The 17,296-nt window shown below is 34.2% G+C and overlaps 1 protein-coding gene across 21 annotated transcripts in view; it reads left to right on the top strand.

The window, feature by feature from the left end:
- Positions 1 to 2,004: 2,004 nt before the first annotated feature.
- The window catches only part of LOC127712043 (BCAS3 microtubule associated cell migration factor-like), a 52,896-nt gene continuing 37,604 nt past the window's right edge, over positions 2,005 to 17,296 (top strand). For all 21 annotated transcript variants that reach the window (XR_007986927.1, XM_052218229.1, XM_052218215.1 and 18 more), the window contains exons 1-6: positions 2,005 to 2,156; positions 6,665 to 6,719; positions 7,476 to 7,551; positions 10,894 to 10,994; positions 15,899 to 15,980; positions 16,892 to 16,955. Coding sequence is in view for 20 of the 21 variants with exons in the window: in XM_052218229.1 (XP_052074189.1) it covers positions 2,089 to 2,156; positions 6,665 to 6,719; positions 7,476 to 7,551; positions 10,894 to 10,994; positions 15,899 to 15,980; positions 16,892 to 16,955 (446 nt within the window). In the remaining variant the exon portion in view is untranslated. The remainder of the gene's footprint in view (positions 2,157 to 6,664; positions 6,720 to 7,475; positions 7,552 to 10,893; positions 10,995 to 15,898; positions 15,981 to 16,891; positions 16,956 to 17,296) is intronic.

Raw genomic sequence — 17,296 nt, 5'->3', positions numbered from 1 at the left:
ACTAAAATGGTTAATATCTATAATAAAGTGTTTGATGTTCAATAAACGGAAAACATAAGGAAGGGTGTACTTTCTTTATAGCTTGAGAATAGTACATGTATTGAGCTTGTCTGGTTGTGTTTTATAGAAAAACAGGCACTAACATTGAAATATGAACTCCTTTGCCTATTTCATAGAAGGTCTAATTAAACTAAAGATGATGAACTATTCCTTCTTTTACGTTTCTTTTTTAACCTAAACTTATAGTCATTTCGGAGTCTTTTAAAGCTTGCTATGCGGTATGGGTTTTGCTCATTGTTGAAGACCGTATGGTGACCTTCTACGTCACTATCGAAATTTTCGGAGCACTTTCAGGCCTAAAGCTTAATCGAAATAAAACAGAGGGGATATGGCTCTAAAATATACCGGTATATGTAGGACTCGGAGGTGTGATAGTGACACCAAAGTGCGATGGTCCGTTCGCTGATGTGCGATGGTCTATATGACGCGTGATGGCAAGTTAAAATCTGCAAATGTGCAATTATTATGAGAGAAGTAGTTTTTTTAATAGTTAGTAGATATATTTGCATTCGTTATTGTATATATTTCTATGTAGAAATAAGAATATGTGGTATGAGTGCCAATGAGACAACTCTCCATCCAAGTCACAATGTGTAAAAAGTAAAAATTAAAGGTCAAAGTACGGCCTTCAACACGGAGCCTTGGCTCACACCGAACAGCAAGCTACAAAGGGCCCCAAAATGACTAGTGTAAAACAATTCAAACAGAAAAACCAACGGTCTAATCTATATAATGTCCTTAGTTACAGTTGCATACTAAATGAGTGATCGGTCTTTTTTGTTTTTCTGCATGGGGACATTATGCTGCGTTAACATTTTATCTTTACTTTGTCCCTCTCATGAGTTTTTAGTTTACCGTAATTTTATAATACCAAGAGTATGTCTGCGGTCTCGTATGTAGTAAGAGAATGCCACGCTCCATCGTACATAAAAAAGAACCTTTTGTAGATTTCGAAAAAAAAATCCGCCGTACAGAAGATTAACTTTCCCATTTCCACCAATCACTCCCCGTTTCCCATATTATAAAAGTTTATAAGCTCCTTGTTAACTTAAAAACCCGAAAAACTGCTTCTATAAATACAAATTGCCTTCTTCATCAACACGAAAAGCATTGAAAATATAGTTTATGTAGTCCATCACACTTCGACGTTACCACCAGCGCACTTCAGCGAAGCTATCAACAAAATAGCGTCACAATGCCACCATCGCGTGATGAAAAACGCACTTCAGCGTCCAATTATCGCACTTCAGCGTCCAATCATCGCACTTCAGCGTCCAATCATCGCACCTCAGCGTGACCATCGCGGTTTGGAGTACCATCGCGGTTCAGAGTCCTACATATATATATATGTTTCTGTCTACATGCAGTTTCAAAATTTAGTATATATATAACAAATTTACTCATTATGTTTCTTCTTATTTGTGACTTTTTTCCTGTGACTTTTTTTATTGTGACTTTTTTTTTCCTGTGACTTTTTTCCTACATTTTACTATTTTACCATATAGTACATAATATTTAAAACATATTGTGGACAATTACAAATAAATTATTCAATTGTGTAGGTTCTGCCGATAAAGCGGATCTACGGGACCGGTAATGATGCCTTGCAACAGGATACTTCAGTCCAAAGAACTGAATTGTTCAGAAATCTGTTATCATAATCAGAGACATATAAATACGATTTGTATAATATATCTCTGGTATAATTGTCCCAGATACAGTATAGAATTTCTGAGACTATTATAATTTTTTAGGTAATATTTGTAATTTTGTTTGAATTTGTTATTGTTTTATTGTGAGTTGTTCGTTTTTAGTGTTAATAAAGTTTTTAATTCATTGCTGTGTACTTTATCCATTCAAATACTTTCTCTTTTCCGGATTTTTCTCAAGTTCATACCAGTCAATTGTTTAAGAATTATTCGTCCAAGAACCGGAAATGTGAAACTTCACTTCGCGGACAGGTCAAAACAAAGCTGACGTCATTTCTGCAACTAGTACATTTGTTTACATTTGTAAAAATTTGAAAGAATGTCAGCAGAATCGCCCCGAAAGCACATTAGATTTGTAAATAATGTTGTTAGACCACAAGGTTTTAGGTAAATTCCTTTTATAGAAAGATAACATAAGGGATACATGTACCAGATTGGGACCACTTTAATACCCAAAAATGAATATGATAGCCAGTTTGGGATACTTCTTCTTCTTTTTCTTTAATGTACAGGCCTCCCATGGGAGTATTATCGTACTGTTTTATGTATATGTTCGATGTGAGAACAACACATGTGCGGGTATGTGCGAATTATCTACAGTGAAACGGTGCTTCTTTAAAATAACGTTAAAACAAGGTTGAACATCTATCACTTGCACACCCCTTTTAAATGATTCAGGGGTTGTGCAGCTTACTAGTTGTAGAGGCAGTCCATTCCAGATTCTGATGGTGTCTGGGAAAAACGATTATAGATATACTTGAGTACTGGCAAAAGGAATGAGAAATCGTTCTTTGTGTCCTCTTACTGTTGATGTTACTGGCTGTAAATTTGTAGATGGTATGGCAATCAGTTTGTGCACTACTCTATAAAACATGATGACTTTACATTGAGCTCTCCTTTCTGTAGTGTCTTCCAATTTAGTGCTTGTAGCATTGATGTTACACTGCTAGTTCTTCTATAATCATTTAGTACACATTGTGTTTATCAGGGTTGTATAGCTTCTAATTTGTTTATGTTGCAGTGTTCTCCCCAGGCCGTTTTAGTGTCGCGGCACCGAGACGCTATATTTTTTTCCCGTGATGCTATAATTATTTCCGCGACGTTATTATTATTTTGAGGATGCTATTTTTCTTGTCTCTATATCGCAAAACCATGTCCTAAATTTTGAACTTTCATCTAATTACCAGCTTGTGATCATAAAAATTATATCACCTTTAATTGTAATCCCTTCAAGTCCGACAATAGAGGCAATTTAGAGTGATTAAATAGGTGTTAATTGCCCTTTGGGTGATAACTGAATGGATACGAAAACACCAAGCTGACACTTGTGACATGACTAATACCACGTGGTCCAATCGCAAATTTCAACATGGAGAAAATTTAATCAGAAAATTGAAAAACAATTCGAAATCTACGTTTGCATAATCCAAATTCAAAGATACAACTATTACAAGTAGAAAAGAGATTAGGTCGTGCATTTTTACAACTTTTAAAAAATTACTTTCTTTCATTTCCGGTATCTAGTTAATTGAGAGCGTACATGCCGTATATTAAACATTTTGATTTTGAGTTAAATAAGTTTGATACTACTTTAGAAAGAGATCATAACTGGCTTTAGTTAATGTTTCATCCATTTAATGCATAAAAAGCGTCATACTCATTCCCAATCTCTTGTCAAACATTGTTTATTTTCGTAAATTTTTCTTCCGCCGCCATTGAAATATTTGTGTAAATTACGAATCGAAACCGGACCAGATATGACAAAATTCCGTATTTTTACGATAATAACTACAGATGCACACATGGCACAGTAGACAGAAAAAATGATCACAAAAGAGAAAACTATGCTTTCCAAACGCATTAACAGACTATTTATTAGATATCTTTGCTAAATGTATTCTTTTTGAAAATGCATTGTTTTAATATACTGACTAAAGTAGCTTAACTTTGTTAAAAATATATATCATTTTGATATAAAGAAACAACTGGGACTAATTCATTGAGCTCCATGAAACAATGAATTTCATAGACATGATAAAGAAAAAAGTTTTTTAATTGAAATTTTATTGCTATATGATACTTTCTCTTCCCTTTTTATATAAAAAACAGTTCTTTTTTTTGCTAGATATTTAGTATTGTATATACAGGTTGCACTATAATAAACCATTCGTTCACTCATTCATTCATTCATTTAGTTGATTAGGTAGGGTAACTGGAACCACACATATATTTTTATTTGGCCCAAGAGGAAAAAATAATTCTGTAACTATAAATGAATATAGAAAACATAAACTGAAACAACTGTTATCATGGTTAAAGTTTAATTGTATTCTCAGTTATGAATTGAACAATATAAACATATATAACATAAAGGAAAAAGAGCATCGCCACGACGCGTCAAATGACATTGAAAAAAATACAGTTTATTTTTTTAAGCCAAATGTGATGCTATCCAAAATTTCTGGGGAGAACACTGTGTTGTCCTTAGGAGCTGGATCCCAGATGGTGCTAGAGTATTCCATGAGTGGTCTTACAAGCATTTGATAACATAAGGCTTTAGTTTTACTAGGACAGTTTTTTATGTTTATTTGAAGAAAAGCTCGGGTGGAGTTAGCTTTCTTTGCGATGTTGTCAATGTTCCAACTCAATGTTTTGTGTATGGAGAGGCCAAGATATTTCGCCCAGTCAACCTCTTCTAGGATATGGCCGTGGATGTTGTAGTTTACCTCTACAGTACAGATACATAATTGGATACATGAATCTGTGCGACGATATTAGTCAAACGACTTCTTACATAGAAAGATCCCAAATGGGATATCAATTAAAAAAATGTACAAGAAAAAAATCTCAAGTTTCATCCCCTTATCTGCTTATTTTTACAATATGCATGATGTAATGTCCTTTTATTTAATTGAATTGTCTTTTGGTTGAAACTTGAAGAAATTAATATGCACGCTTAGTCCAAATGATTAAGACGTCTTAAAGACTATTTTTATTTTTTGCTGTGACGCCATAATAATTTGGATTAATTCAGGCCCTGCAATATTATACCCTTTGGTGTTATGAAAAGTCATGAATAATTTGCAGTTTCCGATAAAAAAATACAGAATGTTCCTGATGTAAGTCAAACTTTTATGCAATTTTAATTGTATGAGGCAGACCTGTCATACCTGATGAGATCTCAAGACTTGAAGGTTATTAGCGCTTGTTTGTTTTACTTAATTAGAGGCCTGTGTTACAACAATGACCTATAGTTGTTAATTTCTGTGTCATTTGGTCTCTTGTGGACAGTTGTCTCATTGGCAATCATACCACATCTTCTTTTTTATATTACCTGTTAAAGAAGACAGTCTTTTTTATTTTCATGATACTTTTTGATGATAAGATGTATACAAATATGCAGGAAATCATATGCTTTACAACATGACAGCTTCTGTGAACAGCATGAATGTGCAACTGTTTGTGAAAAAAGTTATTGATTTTGGACTCATCCCATCTACATTTTACTTGGCTAATCTAGTGTCTTGTGAACATAAAAAAACACCATAGATACAGTAAAAGTCTGCTCCGACCATACATTGCCTTTCAATTGAAAATTAACAAGGAGGATTGATTTCTTTTAAGTACTAACCTTAAAAGCAAAAGAGATTACTTAATTGTTGGCAGCCAACATTACACTTTTACACTGATAGCAGCAATCGCTGGGGCGGAGGGGGCATTAAGTGTTACCCTTGTCTGTACGTATGTCCCAAAATAAGTTTCCATTCCCTAACTTAACACAATGCTAAATACCACAAAACACAGATCAAAGTTCACTTTTACCGTTCTAGAGTTATGCCCCTTTATAAATGGAAAAATTGCTGAATTTTTCATTTCCGTTCTCTAAGTTTCATTTGTCTCAACCAATTGTAATAAAATCTTTACACAATGCTTATTACCATGAAACATAGATCAAGTTCGAATTTGGGTGGTGTCACTTTTACAGTTCTCTAGTTATGTCCCTTTATAATGTTATTTGCAAGCGGGGGCATTTCATCTGTGTCCCATGGACATATTCTCCATTTATTTATTATGCCCCTGGCTTAGCCTTCTGTCAGTCCAATTTTAGTTTCAGCACTCTAACTTAAGTTTTCCCCATCCAAATTTTATGAAACTCATACACAATGCCAAGAACCAGTACTTGCAGACAGAGTTCAAATTTGGACGGCGAGTCACATATCGTTCTAGAGTTATGCCCCATTATAACTTGGAAAATTGAAAAAATATTTTGTTTCTGCACTCTAACTTAAGTTTGCCTCATCTAAAATTTATGAAACTCATAAACAATGCTATGCACTTAAACACTAAAACTCTTTAAAAACTAGAAGTGACATATGCTCTCAAAAAGTATTTTCACGTTTTATAAGCAAGCTTGAGCGGGGGCATTGTGTCCTCAGACACATTCTTCTTTTATTTACCAACATTAATTTAGCACCTGCATATATTACTCCCAGTTGATATGATATGCCAGAGCTTATATTTCTGATCAGGGTTTCTTTAAGAGAGGTTTGCTATTTACAGGAAAGCAAATGAACCAATGGTTGTAAGTGATGAAATTAAGGTCTCTTCAAAGGTTTTGTAAACGCCATAGTAACTAATTTGGTGGACCTTTTCAGAATATTTGTGTCACTGATGACCAAGGGTCCATTAGTTGGAGACACAATCCCATCCTTCTTCATGTTCTTCTTGAAATTTCGTCAGTTTAACAAATATCTGCTAATATATAAAAAATAAGAAGATGTATGATTGCCAATGAGACAACTCTCTACAAGAGACCAAATGACACAGAAATTATGTTTACATTTATCGAGTTATACATGTAAATGTATATTCATACTAACAACTTTATTTTTCAGTGACAAAACAGTTATGGAAAATGTAGTTGATTTTATATCAGATGTTGTACCACAGGTGAGCAATATTTCAGTCATAATTGAAATTAAAAGTATGAAATATAATATTTCAATAAAATGAGAGGAATTTACAAAATCTACATGACAAAATATTAATTTGTTAACAAAATGAATGCTGTTTCTACTAAGCATGTTAAGTGTGTTAGGTTATTTGAAAATAAAATATGCAGAACTGAAGGGTTTATGTAATTGATACATGTATATCCAGCAAACTTGAGGTACAATGTAGATCAGGAGTCTAAATTAAAATTGATATCATTTTTTGATAATTTGCCAATATGTAGTTTATATCATGCTTTTTTTTCAAAAATATTTTAAAGCGTTGTGGTCATAGATCTTTTTTTCAATCTTCAGGTTGTACAAAATTTTAAGATTCTGTATCAATTATACACATGATACATGTAAAAATCAATTTTGTTTGATAGATTAAAAACTTAACAATAGAATATTAAGATATTTTATCTAGAAATATTGTCTACTATGTGTACCTCAAAGGTCTGGTTACATGCATAGGGATATTTTTTAAAACAGGAAGAAAAAAAGAACATGCAAACTTTATGATGTAAGAACAGCTGCAGTCATGAAATTATAAGTTGTGCAAATAAGTTCTTAAAAATATTCTGTATATATACATTTTTGTACCTGACATCAGATTGCAAAATACCATTAGTAAATGTGCAATGTTTTTTTTAAATTTATCTAGTATAATTACTGAACGTACTATTGTAGTTTCAGTACTTTGTTTTAATTTCAGGCCTATAGTGGAAACCAAAAAGTTGATGACAAAGAGAAAATTTTGTGGATGAGATTTGAAAGGAGTGATATCAATGGTAATGAGAAAGAAATGAATTTTTATGCCCCTGCTGTCATCGGAGGGAGCATTAAGTGTTACCCTTGTCTGTCCGTACGTCCCAAAATTGGTTTCCATTCTCTAACTTTAGTAATAAAAATCTGTGTTCATAAAAATTGGTACAAATAATCTTCATACGTAATCAAGCCAAATGTCATATAAAAAAGAGGGGTCCATATACTCGTTTTCAAGCTAATGATTAAAATCAGTCAAAAAATGCATCTTTTCATGATACCGTATAGCAGGTTATTTTCACAGGGTGTTTATTTTTCGCTTATTTTCGCGGGTAAAGGAAAATCACGAAAATAAATTCCGCGAAAATTTATGCATACGTTCGGTACTTTCTAATAGCTTATGCATTTTTTAAACAATCTATTTTTTCCCGGTCGACTGGTTAATAACAGGTTCATGTTAATTTGAACAACACAAATGCCAAAGTGCATTACTCACATATCTTTTATAAAATGGCTGTCAGGTGTTAATTAGTTTATTGGTGTGAAATAATACAAGATTGTAAGGTACTCTGTCAGGTATTTTACCCTAATGAAATAGCGTCAAATTATATAAGAGTTGCAAGTCACTCTTGATGATTTTATTATCTAATTAGTACATCAAAGGTCCGGTCAATTTCATAACTAATCAACCCTAACATTTACAAGAAGTTTGTACACCTGTGACAAATATCAGAAATCCGGTATTCTATTGATTGAATATATCAAAATATAATCAATAAATAAGACGTCATGCAGGTAAAAACAATCATTTAATGATAATAATAGACACTTGCTGGTCAATTTTTATAACTGTTTGACTGCAAACTATATCCGCCAAAATAAAAACCGCCAAAATGTTTTGTATACTGTATGGTATGTCACAGTTTGATGTGTCGAAAAATAGCATTTTACGTTAGCAACGTCAATGACATTATCTCCCCTGTAACTGTATCGTATGCCCTTAAGATAAGTTTTGCATGTACAAAATGTAGATGGTCTGAGTGGGGACTATTGTGACTTACACACTCCCTTTAAAGTGAGGCATACATGTCTTACAAACCTAACACCTATTTTGTCAAGGCCATGGTATTTTCTTCCTCTTTTTATATGACTGCAAAAAAAAATTGCGGTCGTATATTGGTATGACGTTGGCGTCCTCGTCCTCGTCCGAAGACACATTGGTTTTCGCACTCTAACTTTAGTTTAAGTGAATGGATCTTTATGAAATTTAACCATAAGGTTCAATACCACAAAAGGAAAGTGGGGATTGATTTTGGGGGTTATGGTACCAACTGTTAAGGAATTAGGGGCCAAAAAGGGGCCAAAAATAAGCATTTTTGTATCTTCCAAACATAACTTGTGTGTTAGTGTATGGATCTCTCTGACATTGTACCACAAGGTTCCATATCACAAAGGGAATGCTGGGATTGATTTTGGGGGTAATTGCCTCCAAATTTTAGGAATTAGGGGCCAAAAAGGGGCAAAAAACAAGCATTTTTCTAGTTTCATGACAATAACTTGTGTGTAAGTGTATGGATCTCTCTGACATTGTACCACAAGGTTCCATATCACAAAGGAAATGCTGGGATTGATTTTGGGGGTAATTGCCTCCAAATTTTAGGAATTAGGGGCCAAAAAGGGGCATAAATCAAGCAGTTTTCTAGTTTCATGACAATAACTTGTGTGTAAGTGTATGGATCTTTTTGAAATTGTACTACAAGGTTCCATATCACAAAGGGAAAGCTGGAATTGAGTTTGGGGGTAAATGCCCAAAACATTTAGGAATAAGGGGCCAAAAAGGGGCCAAAAATAAGCATTTTTCTAGTTTCCAGACAATAACTTGTGTTCAAGTGTATGGATCTCTCTGAAATTGTACTGCAAGGTACCATACCACAAAGGGAAGGCTGGGATTGAGTTTGGGGTGATGAATCATAAGGGGGTTCAACAAATTTTGGGGGGGGGATTTTTTTTTCGTTTTTTTTCTTTAAAATTTTCCATTTTAAATTGGTTATTTCTGAATTATATATAAAAGCAAATACATTGTAATAATGATATGGTTTGAATAGGTAAATTAAAAAATTTTAAGTTCTTAGACCACATTCATTCTGTGTCAGAAACCTATGCTGTGTCAAATATTTAATTACAATCCAAATTCAGTGCTGTATCAAGCTTGAATGTTGTGTCCATACTTGCCCCAACTGTTCAGGGTTCGACCTCTGCGGTCGTATCAAGCTGCGCCCCTGCGGAGCATTTTATTAGTTACTCTTCTGATTTATTGATTGATTGTTTCTTGCTCAATATCCTTTTGCTATTACATGTATTTCATGCATATTCAGGATGAGTAATTATTAACAATTAATGCGATAGTAAGGTTCTGCAAGGATGAATGACATGTATGAAGGGCTGTAAATTTAGACTGTTACAGGAAAACAATGGTATGTTGGATAGGCGCAGGATACAACAGGTCATTTACCCTTTGGACAATTGAGACATATTTTAAAACAGCAAAAGGCAAATAACCTTTTACTTGTGACATTTTTTAATTGAAAAATGTTGTACATGTATACATATGCAATACATTCAAAGTTATTCAGGTATCAACTATTTAAAAACATACAAGATATGGGATTTGCTCATTGTTGAAAGTGGTATAGTTAGATTGGTGACCTATAGTTGCTTAAGGGCATATGATTAAGTTGCAGGGGAGGTAATGACGGCGCTAACGTGAAATGTTATTTTTCGCAACATCAAACTGTGACATATCGGGAAAAGATGTATTTTTTGGCTCATTTTTATCTTTCAGACTGATTAATCTTGAAAATGAGTACATTGACCCCACTTTTTAAAAGTGACATTTGGCCTGATTATGTATAAAGATTATTTGTGTCAACTTCTATGAACAAATCACTGATGAAATTTTTTTAAATTAGATAAATATACAGCAAAAAAATCTGTTTTTTTACTAAAGTCATGAAACTTTTATAAAAATCGATTATTTCCAAAGAATTGTTACACAAATTCAAAGCACAATTATGTAGAGAAGATATTCCAAATGATTTTACAAAAATCAGCTTGCATCTATCGTTTTAAACAAAAAGTTAGGTGTGTCTTTCTAAAGGATAGAAATGTCTAAGAAACCGAAATTTCCAGTGAATATCTAAATCGTAAACACCATTTATCTCTAAAAGTAGTACATGAAGGTCTATTTTTTATTACATATTTGAATTGACTAGGTGAAAATCCATATCAGTTGGACTACGGTGGACATTTGTCTCATTGACAAACATACATATTTATTTGTTTTATAAGAATTTTAATTCGTATTTCAGATATATCAAGGAATCCAGATTTTACAGTCGGAGAAAACAAAGGCATTCCATTACTGCTTATATTGGGGTATAGTAATGGAGTTCAAATCTGGAATATAATGGTAGGTTCAATTCTTGCCAAGATACAAATTATAATTGTTAGAATATGTTATTGATGCCCTGAAGTTATGAACTGGTAATTACAAATTTTTCTTGAATTTTAAAATTTACAAGGTAAGAAAAATGAGTGAAAGGTGTTTGATTTTGATACACTGTAGTAAAGTTTAGATTTTCTTTTGACTTTAAAGGGTCTTTTTCAAGTGATATTAGTCATACATTAGGTAACTGAGTGTAATTTTTATACGACCGCAAAAATTAAAAATTTTTTGGTCATATATTGGTATCACGTTGTCGTCGTCAGCGTCGTCCGAAGACAGATGGTTTCCGGTTAATAACTTTAGTATAAGTAAATTGAAATCCATAAAATTTTAACACAAGGTTTATAACCACTAAAAAAAGGTTGGGATTGATTTTGGGGGTTATGGTCCCAACTGTTTAGGAATTAGGGGCCAAAAAAGGGGCCCAAATAAGCATTTTTGTAGTTTCCAGACAATAACTTGTGTTAAAGTGTATGAATCTCTCTGAAATTATATTACAAGTTTCCATACTACAAAGGGATGGTTAGGATTGACTTTGGGGGGTTATGGCTCAAACCATTTAGGAATTAGGGGCAAAAAAAGGGGAAAAACAAGGGGTTTTCTGGTTAAAGGACAATTGAGACAATTTAAAAGCAGTGCAAGGGAGGTAATCCAAATCAAAATCAATTTAAATAACAATGTTTGATTACCTCCCTTACACTGCTTGTAAATTATGTATTAAGAAATTATGATTGTCTAAGATACTGACCATAACTTGAGGGAAAGAATTATTTTTTGGAATAAGGGAAAGGGGGAGGTGAAAAAAATTGGAGGGGGACAATCTTTCTCATTTCAGATTTCAGAAATTAAAAGAAAATTTCTTCAAATAATTTTTTTTGGGGGTTAATATTCAACAGCATAGTGTATTGCACAAACGCAAAAAATTGAATATAAATTCAAATCATATAACCAATTTGAAGTTCTTTGACTACAGTTATTCTGTGTCAGAAACCTATTATGTCTCAAAAATTTAATTACAATCCAAATTCAGACCTGTATCAAGCATGAATATTGTGTCCATTTTGGCCCAACTTTTCAGGGTTGGACATCTGCGGTCGTATACAGCTGCGCTTAGCGAAGCAATTTATTATACATGTTAGATTTTTCTGTCTTGTATTTTAACTTGACACTCTTTTTCCGCTTTTAACAAAACCATGTTCTAATTCCAAAAAAAAACATGGGATACATGCTTGATTTCTAAATTGAATTTGCAATGTCAGTTGTCTTTTGAATACTGCTGGAGACCAAAATGGTATTGATGCGAGAGTTGTTGTCATGAATTTAAGTAGAATTGTTTTTAAAGTACTATATGTATACCTTTTGAATATTTTTAGGCATTATATTTACCAATATAACCCCATAACATGTTAAAATGAGCATAGAACATGACATGAAAAATTATTACTTAATTATAACTGATTCTAAGATTCTTATAATCAGCTTTTTGTTTTGCCATGACTTAGTCAAAAAGCTTGTCTTAGGTGTAATGTTTCAGGCAGTGGCATCAGCATTCACTCCTGCGTTAACAATCTGTTAAAGTTTGTGATTAGGTCAGTTCAAGGGGAACCACTAATGGTAAATCAAGGATATTTGGTATCTAGTTGTATAAGCATTGGCATTTCCATGGCGACTATTTGGCTCTGTCCCTCAGTCATGGTCTGTTGACTTAGAAACATTTTTATGCCCCCGCCGTAGCAGAGGGGGCATTAAGTTTTACCCTTGTCTGTCTGTATGTACGTACGTCCGTACGTACGTCCCAAAATTGGTTTCCCTTCTCTAACTTTAGTTTGCCTCAACCAAATGTTATGAAACTTATACACAATGCATATTACCACAAAACACAGATCAACTTTGATTTTGGTGGCATCACTTTTACCGTTCTAGAGTTATGTCCCTTGACAAATGGAAAAATTGCTGAAGTTTTCGTTCTCTAACTTTAGTTTGCCTCAACCAAATGTTTTGAAACTTATACACAATGCTTATTATCACAAAACACAGGTCAAGTTTGAATTTTGGTGGCGTCACTTTTACCGTTCTAGAGTTCTGCCCCTTAACAAATGGAAAAATTGCTGAATTTTTTGTTTCTGTTCTCTAACTTTAGTTTGCCTCAACCAAATGTTATGAAACTTATACACAATGCTTACTACCACAAAACACAGATCAAGTTTCAATTATGGTGGCGTCACTTTTACCATTCTAGAGTTATGCCCGTTTACAAATGGAAAAATTGCTGAATTTTTGTTTCCTTTCTCTTACTTTAGTTTGCCTTAACCAAATGTTATGAAATTTATACACAATGCTTATTACCACAAAACACAGATCTAGTTTGAATTTTGGTGGCGTCACTTTTACCGTTCTAGAGTTTTGCCCCTTTACAATGGAAAAATTCCTGAAATATTTGTTTCTGTTCTTTAACTTTAGTTTGCCTCAACCAAATGTTATGAAACTAATGCACACTGCTTATAACCACAAAACTCAGATCAAGTACAAATTTGGGTAGGGTCACTTATACAGTTCTGGAGTTATATCCCTTTATAAAGTTATATGCAAGCGGGGGCGTCATCTATGTCCCATGGACATATTCCCCATTTATTTCATATAGTTTACTTTACATGTTAAGGTTTGTGATTTGGTCAGTTTATCGGGAACCACTTATGATATTAAAGTAAATGATAATTAGTATGCAGTTGTATTAGCAATGTCATATCTAATTTCCATTGAAATTATTTAGCCCTTTAATATACTTCAGTCATGGTTCATTGACTTTGAAAATAATCAAAATTTACATACCTGTCAACTGACCCGGAACTGCGGGTGTGACCCGAGATTTTCACAATTCTGAGCGGTCACCTGGAACACCCGCCAGGTGACCAAATAACCTGGGAATTCGGAAAATAACCCGTTTTCATCCGGATTCCTTAGCCTTCAGACTTATTAGATATAAGGTGATTGCAATGAAATACCGGCAAATTCGTAATTCTTCTTGGACAAGAAGTTCAACTAATTGTTTAACTTTATTTTATTATATTCTAATATCAACATATGATTTGTTCTTCATCAACATCATTACCAATCCACAGTCACGTCTCAGTCATTACAACTGAACGGACGTGCTAGGTCAGCTCTCTTTTACCCGCTATCTTCGATGAGGGTTTACTGTTAGATGGATCAACGACCTTACTACTTTCGATGACAGAAATCAATCCAACGCTGTACAGACTACTTTAGGCTATAATCCGCGTAGGGCTAATTCCTGCGTCAACATACACTCCAAAACCCATTATGGATGGGGGAGTGGTATGCCGAGTGACGTCCGAGGGCTGTTTCCTAGGTGTTAGATGATGGACCACCATTTCACTGTCTCACGACTTTGGTCCTGATAATGCTTCCTGTCATCGTTAATACTACGTCCGAGACTCATCTACCAGTACTCCATCATCGAGGTTAGTGGGCTGCCAAGCTGACCAATCTGGCCCTGAAAGCAGCTGTTGTGAAGACATAACATCAAAATAGTCAACAAAAGAAAAACCAAAACAACTCACAAAACCAAAATGGCGGCCTACCAAAATGGCGTCCTCCACCTGTTCCTGACCGATGGCACAAAATTATTTAGACGCTCACCAAACGCCTTCGGGCACCGAGCTGACGGTGCGAGGGATGTATATCCAGTCAAGGTCGTTAAAAACTTCCATTTGTTGATATGTTCTATTCATCACATCTCATCATTACAGTCACGTCTCAGTCATTACAACTGAATGGACGTGCTGGGTCAGCTCTCCTTTACCCGCTATCTTCGATGAGGGTTTATTGTTAGATGGATCAACGACTTACTACTTTCGATGACAGAAACCAATCCAACGCTGTACAGACTACGTTAGGCTATAATCCGCTTAGGGCTAATTCCCTCGTCAACATACACTCCAAAACCCATTATGGATGGGGGAGTGGTATGCCGAGTGACGTCCGAGGGCTGTATCCTAGGTGTTAGATGATGGACCACCATTTCACTGTCTCACGACTTTGGTCCTGATAATGCTTCCTGTCATCGTTAATACTACGTCCGAGACTCATCTACCAGTACTCCATCATCGAGGTTAGCGGGCTGCCAAGCTGACCAATCTGGCCCTGAAAACAGCCGTTGTGAAGACATAACATCAAAATAGTCAACAAAAGAAAAACCAAAACAACTCACAAAACCAAGATGGCGGCCTATCGAAATGGCGTCCTCCATCTGTTCAGACTGATGGCACAAAATTATTTAAACGCTCACCAAACGCCTTCGGGCACCGAGCCGACCGTGAGAGGGATGTATATCCAGTCAAGGTCGTTAAAAACTTCCATTTGTTGTGATATTTTCTACTGGTTAAAAGCTGCACAAATGTACGTAAAGAAAACACAAATTGGCACATTGTATGTCATGGAATGAATATGAACAGGAATTAAGGCAATGTAACACAAATCTATCAATGGCCTCCAGGTGCAATGAAATAAAAACATGTACAATTTTAAATTACTTAACCATGTGGACATGTTTTGATATAAATTATAAGAAAAATGTCCCCTAAATACTGAAAATCAGCTCGAAAAAAATTTATATCATAACTACATACAGGCGAGACATATCTTTGTGTCAGTTTATTTGTTTAATAGGAGCAAGTACTTAGATTGATATGAATAGAATAAGATGTGATGTAGATGTCGATGAGACAGCAACCCAATGACACGAAGAAACCAAAACAATATCTCATATACAGAGGTACATGTAGTATACAATTTTACCTTATGCAATCAAATACTTTTCATGTTTAAATTTAATTTTTATCTTTTAGCCAAATGGTGAAGCACAAGAAGTATATTCTGTAAGACAGGGACCAGTAAGGCTACTCAGGGTGTTACCTACACCTTCTCCAGGTAAGATAGGGGACCAGTAAGAATACTAAGTGTTACCTTAATCTTCTCCTGGTTAGACAGGGTACCAGTAAGAATGCTCAGAATGTTGCCTACATCTCATCATGGGACAATAAGGGACCAATGATAACAGTATTACATACCTTTACTCCATGTAAGACAGGGGACAAGTGAAAACACTAAGGAACCTGTATAGAAATAAGGAGATGTGGTATGATCACCAATGAGACAACTATCCACCAGAGACCAAATGACGTAGATGTTAGCAACAATAGGTCACCATAGGGCCTTCAACAATGAACAAGACCGATACTGCATAGCAAGCTATAAAAAAGCCTAGAAAATGACAAATGTAAAACTATTCCAAGAGAAAACTAAATGCTTGATTTATGTACAAAATAATAAACAAATATGATATACTGTGTCTGTTCATATTTGGTGGGATTAATCTAGTTTTTACATTCCACGAAATAATTTGGGAGACTATATAGTTACTGGTTTGTCTGTCTATCCATAAGAAGCAAACAGTATCTGGATGATAACTTGAGTTTTCTTTTGATTTAAACCTTTAAGTTACCAAGAATTCAATGCAGGTCCAGTTCAGTTTTGACCTTCGACAGCTATGAATCTTCAATGGTCTCAAAATAGATATAAAAATAATTTAATAGGTTGAGTCCTTTGAATCTGCTCAAAATGGTTATCATTATTGTTTTCCTATATAGAAAAAAGACACAAAAATGACAATAATTAACAAACAATAATGAATCCACAGTAATTTGCATTGAAACCAGATTTTTGTTTTCCTAAGTATAAGCTATCATACAAGTTTATTACTTCTAATGAGTTATATCATTGCTTAGTAGAATGGGTCAAATTTTTCTCCTGAATCTTAGAAGATGTATTTTACTTTTCAGCATATGGTGAAAATGATAAATTTGCTAGTAAAAGACCCTTGGTAGCTGTCTGTGATACATCAAGGTTTAGTACCATAATTATTAATTGTCAAAAACTTTAACACACACACATGCCATCTTAATGCGAGTTACCAACAATATTAGTAGTGTTTATGCTGTCCTTTTATGATATCAAACAAGATTAATTAGAAATCACAAAGGGTTTTGCGGGTAGAAATTGTGAAATGAGTAATTCTGATCGTAACTTCTTTAAAAAAAACTTCAACTTGAATATTCTGATCGTTCCGTCATTAAAAAAAACTTCAATTGTTGTACTGTAAATTCCGAAATCAATGTGTGCACATATTATTGCGAATCATTGACCATTTGCTAAAATGCAAAATCTTATAAATGCGATTGCAACAA

This window comes from Mytilus californianus, unplaced genomic scaffold (assembly GCF_021869535.1).
Source record: "Mytilus californianus isolate M0D057914Y unplaced genomic scaffold, xbMytCali1.0.p SCAF_8, whole genome shotgun sequence".
Taxonomy (NCBI): domain Eukaryota; kingdom Metazoa; phylum Mollusca; class Bivalvia; order Mytilida; family Mytilidae; genus Mytilus; species Mytilus californianus.
This window is presented reverse-complemented; position numbering and strand designations above follow the sequence as displayed.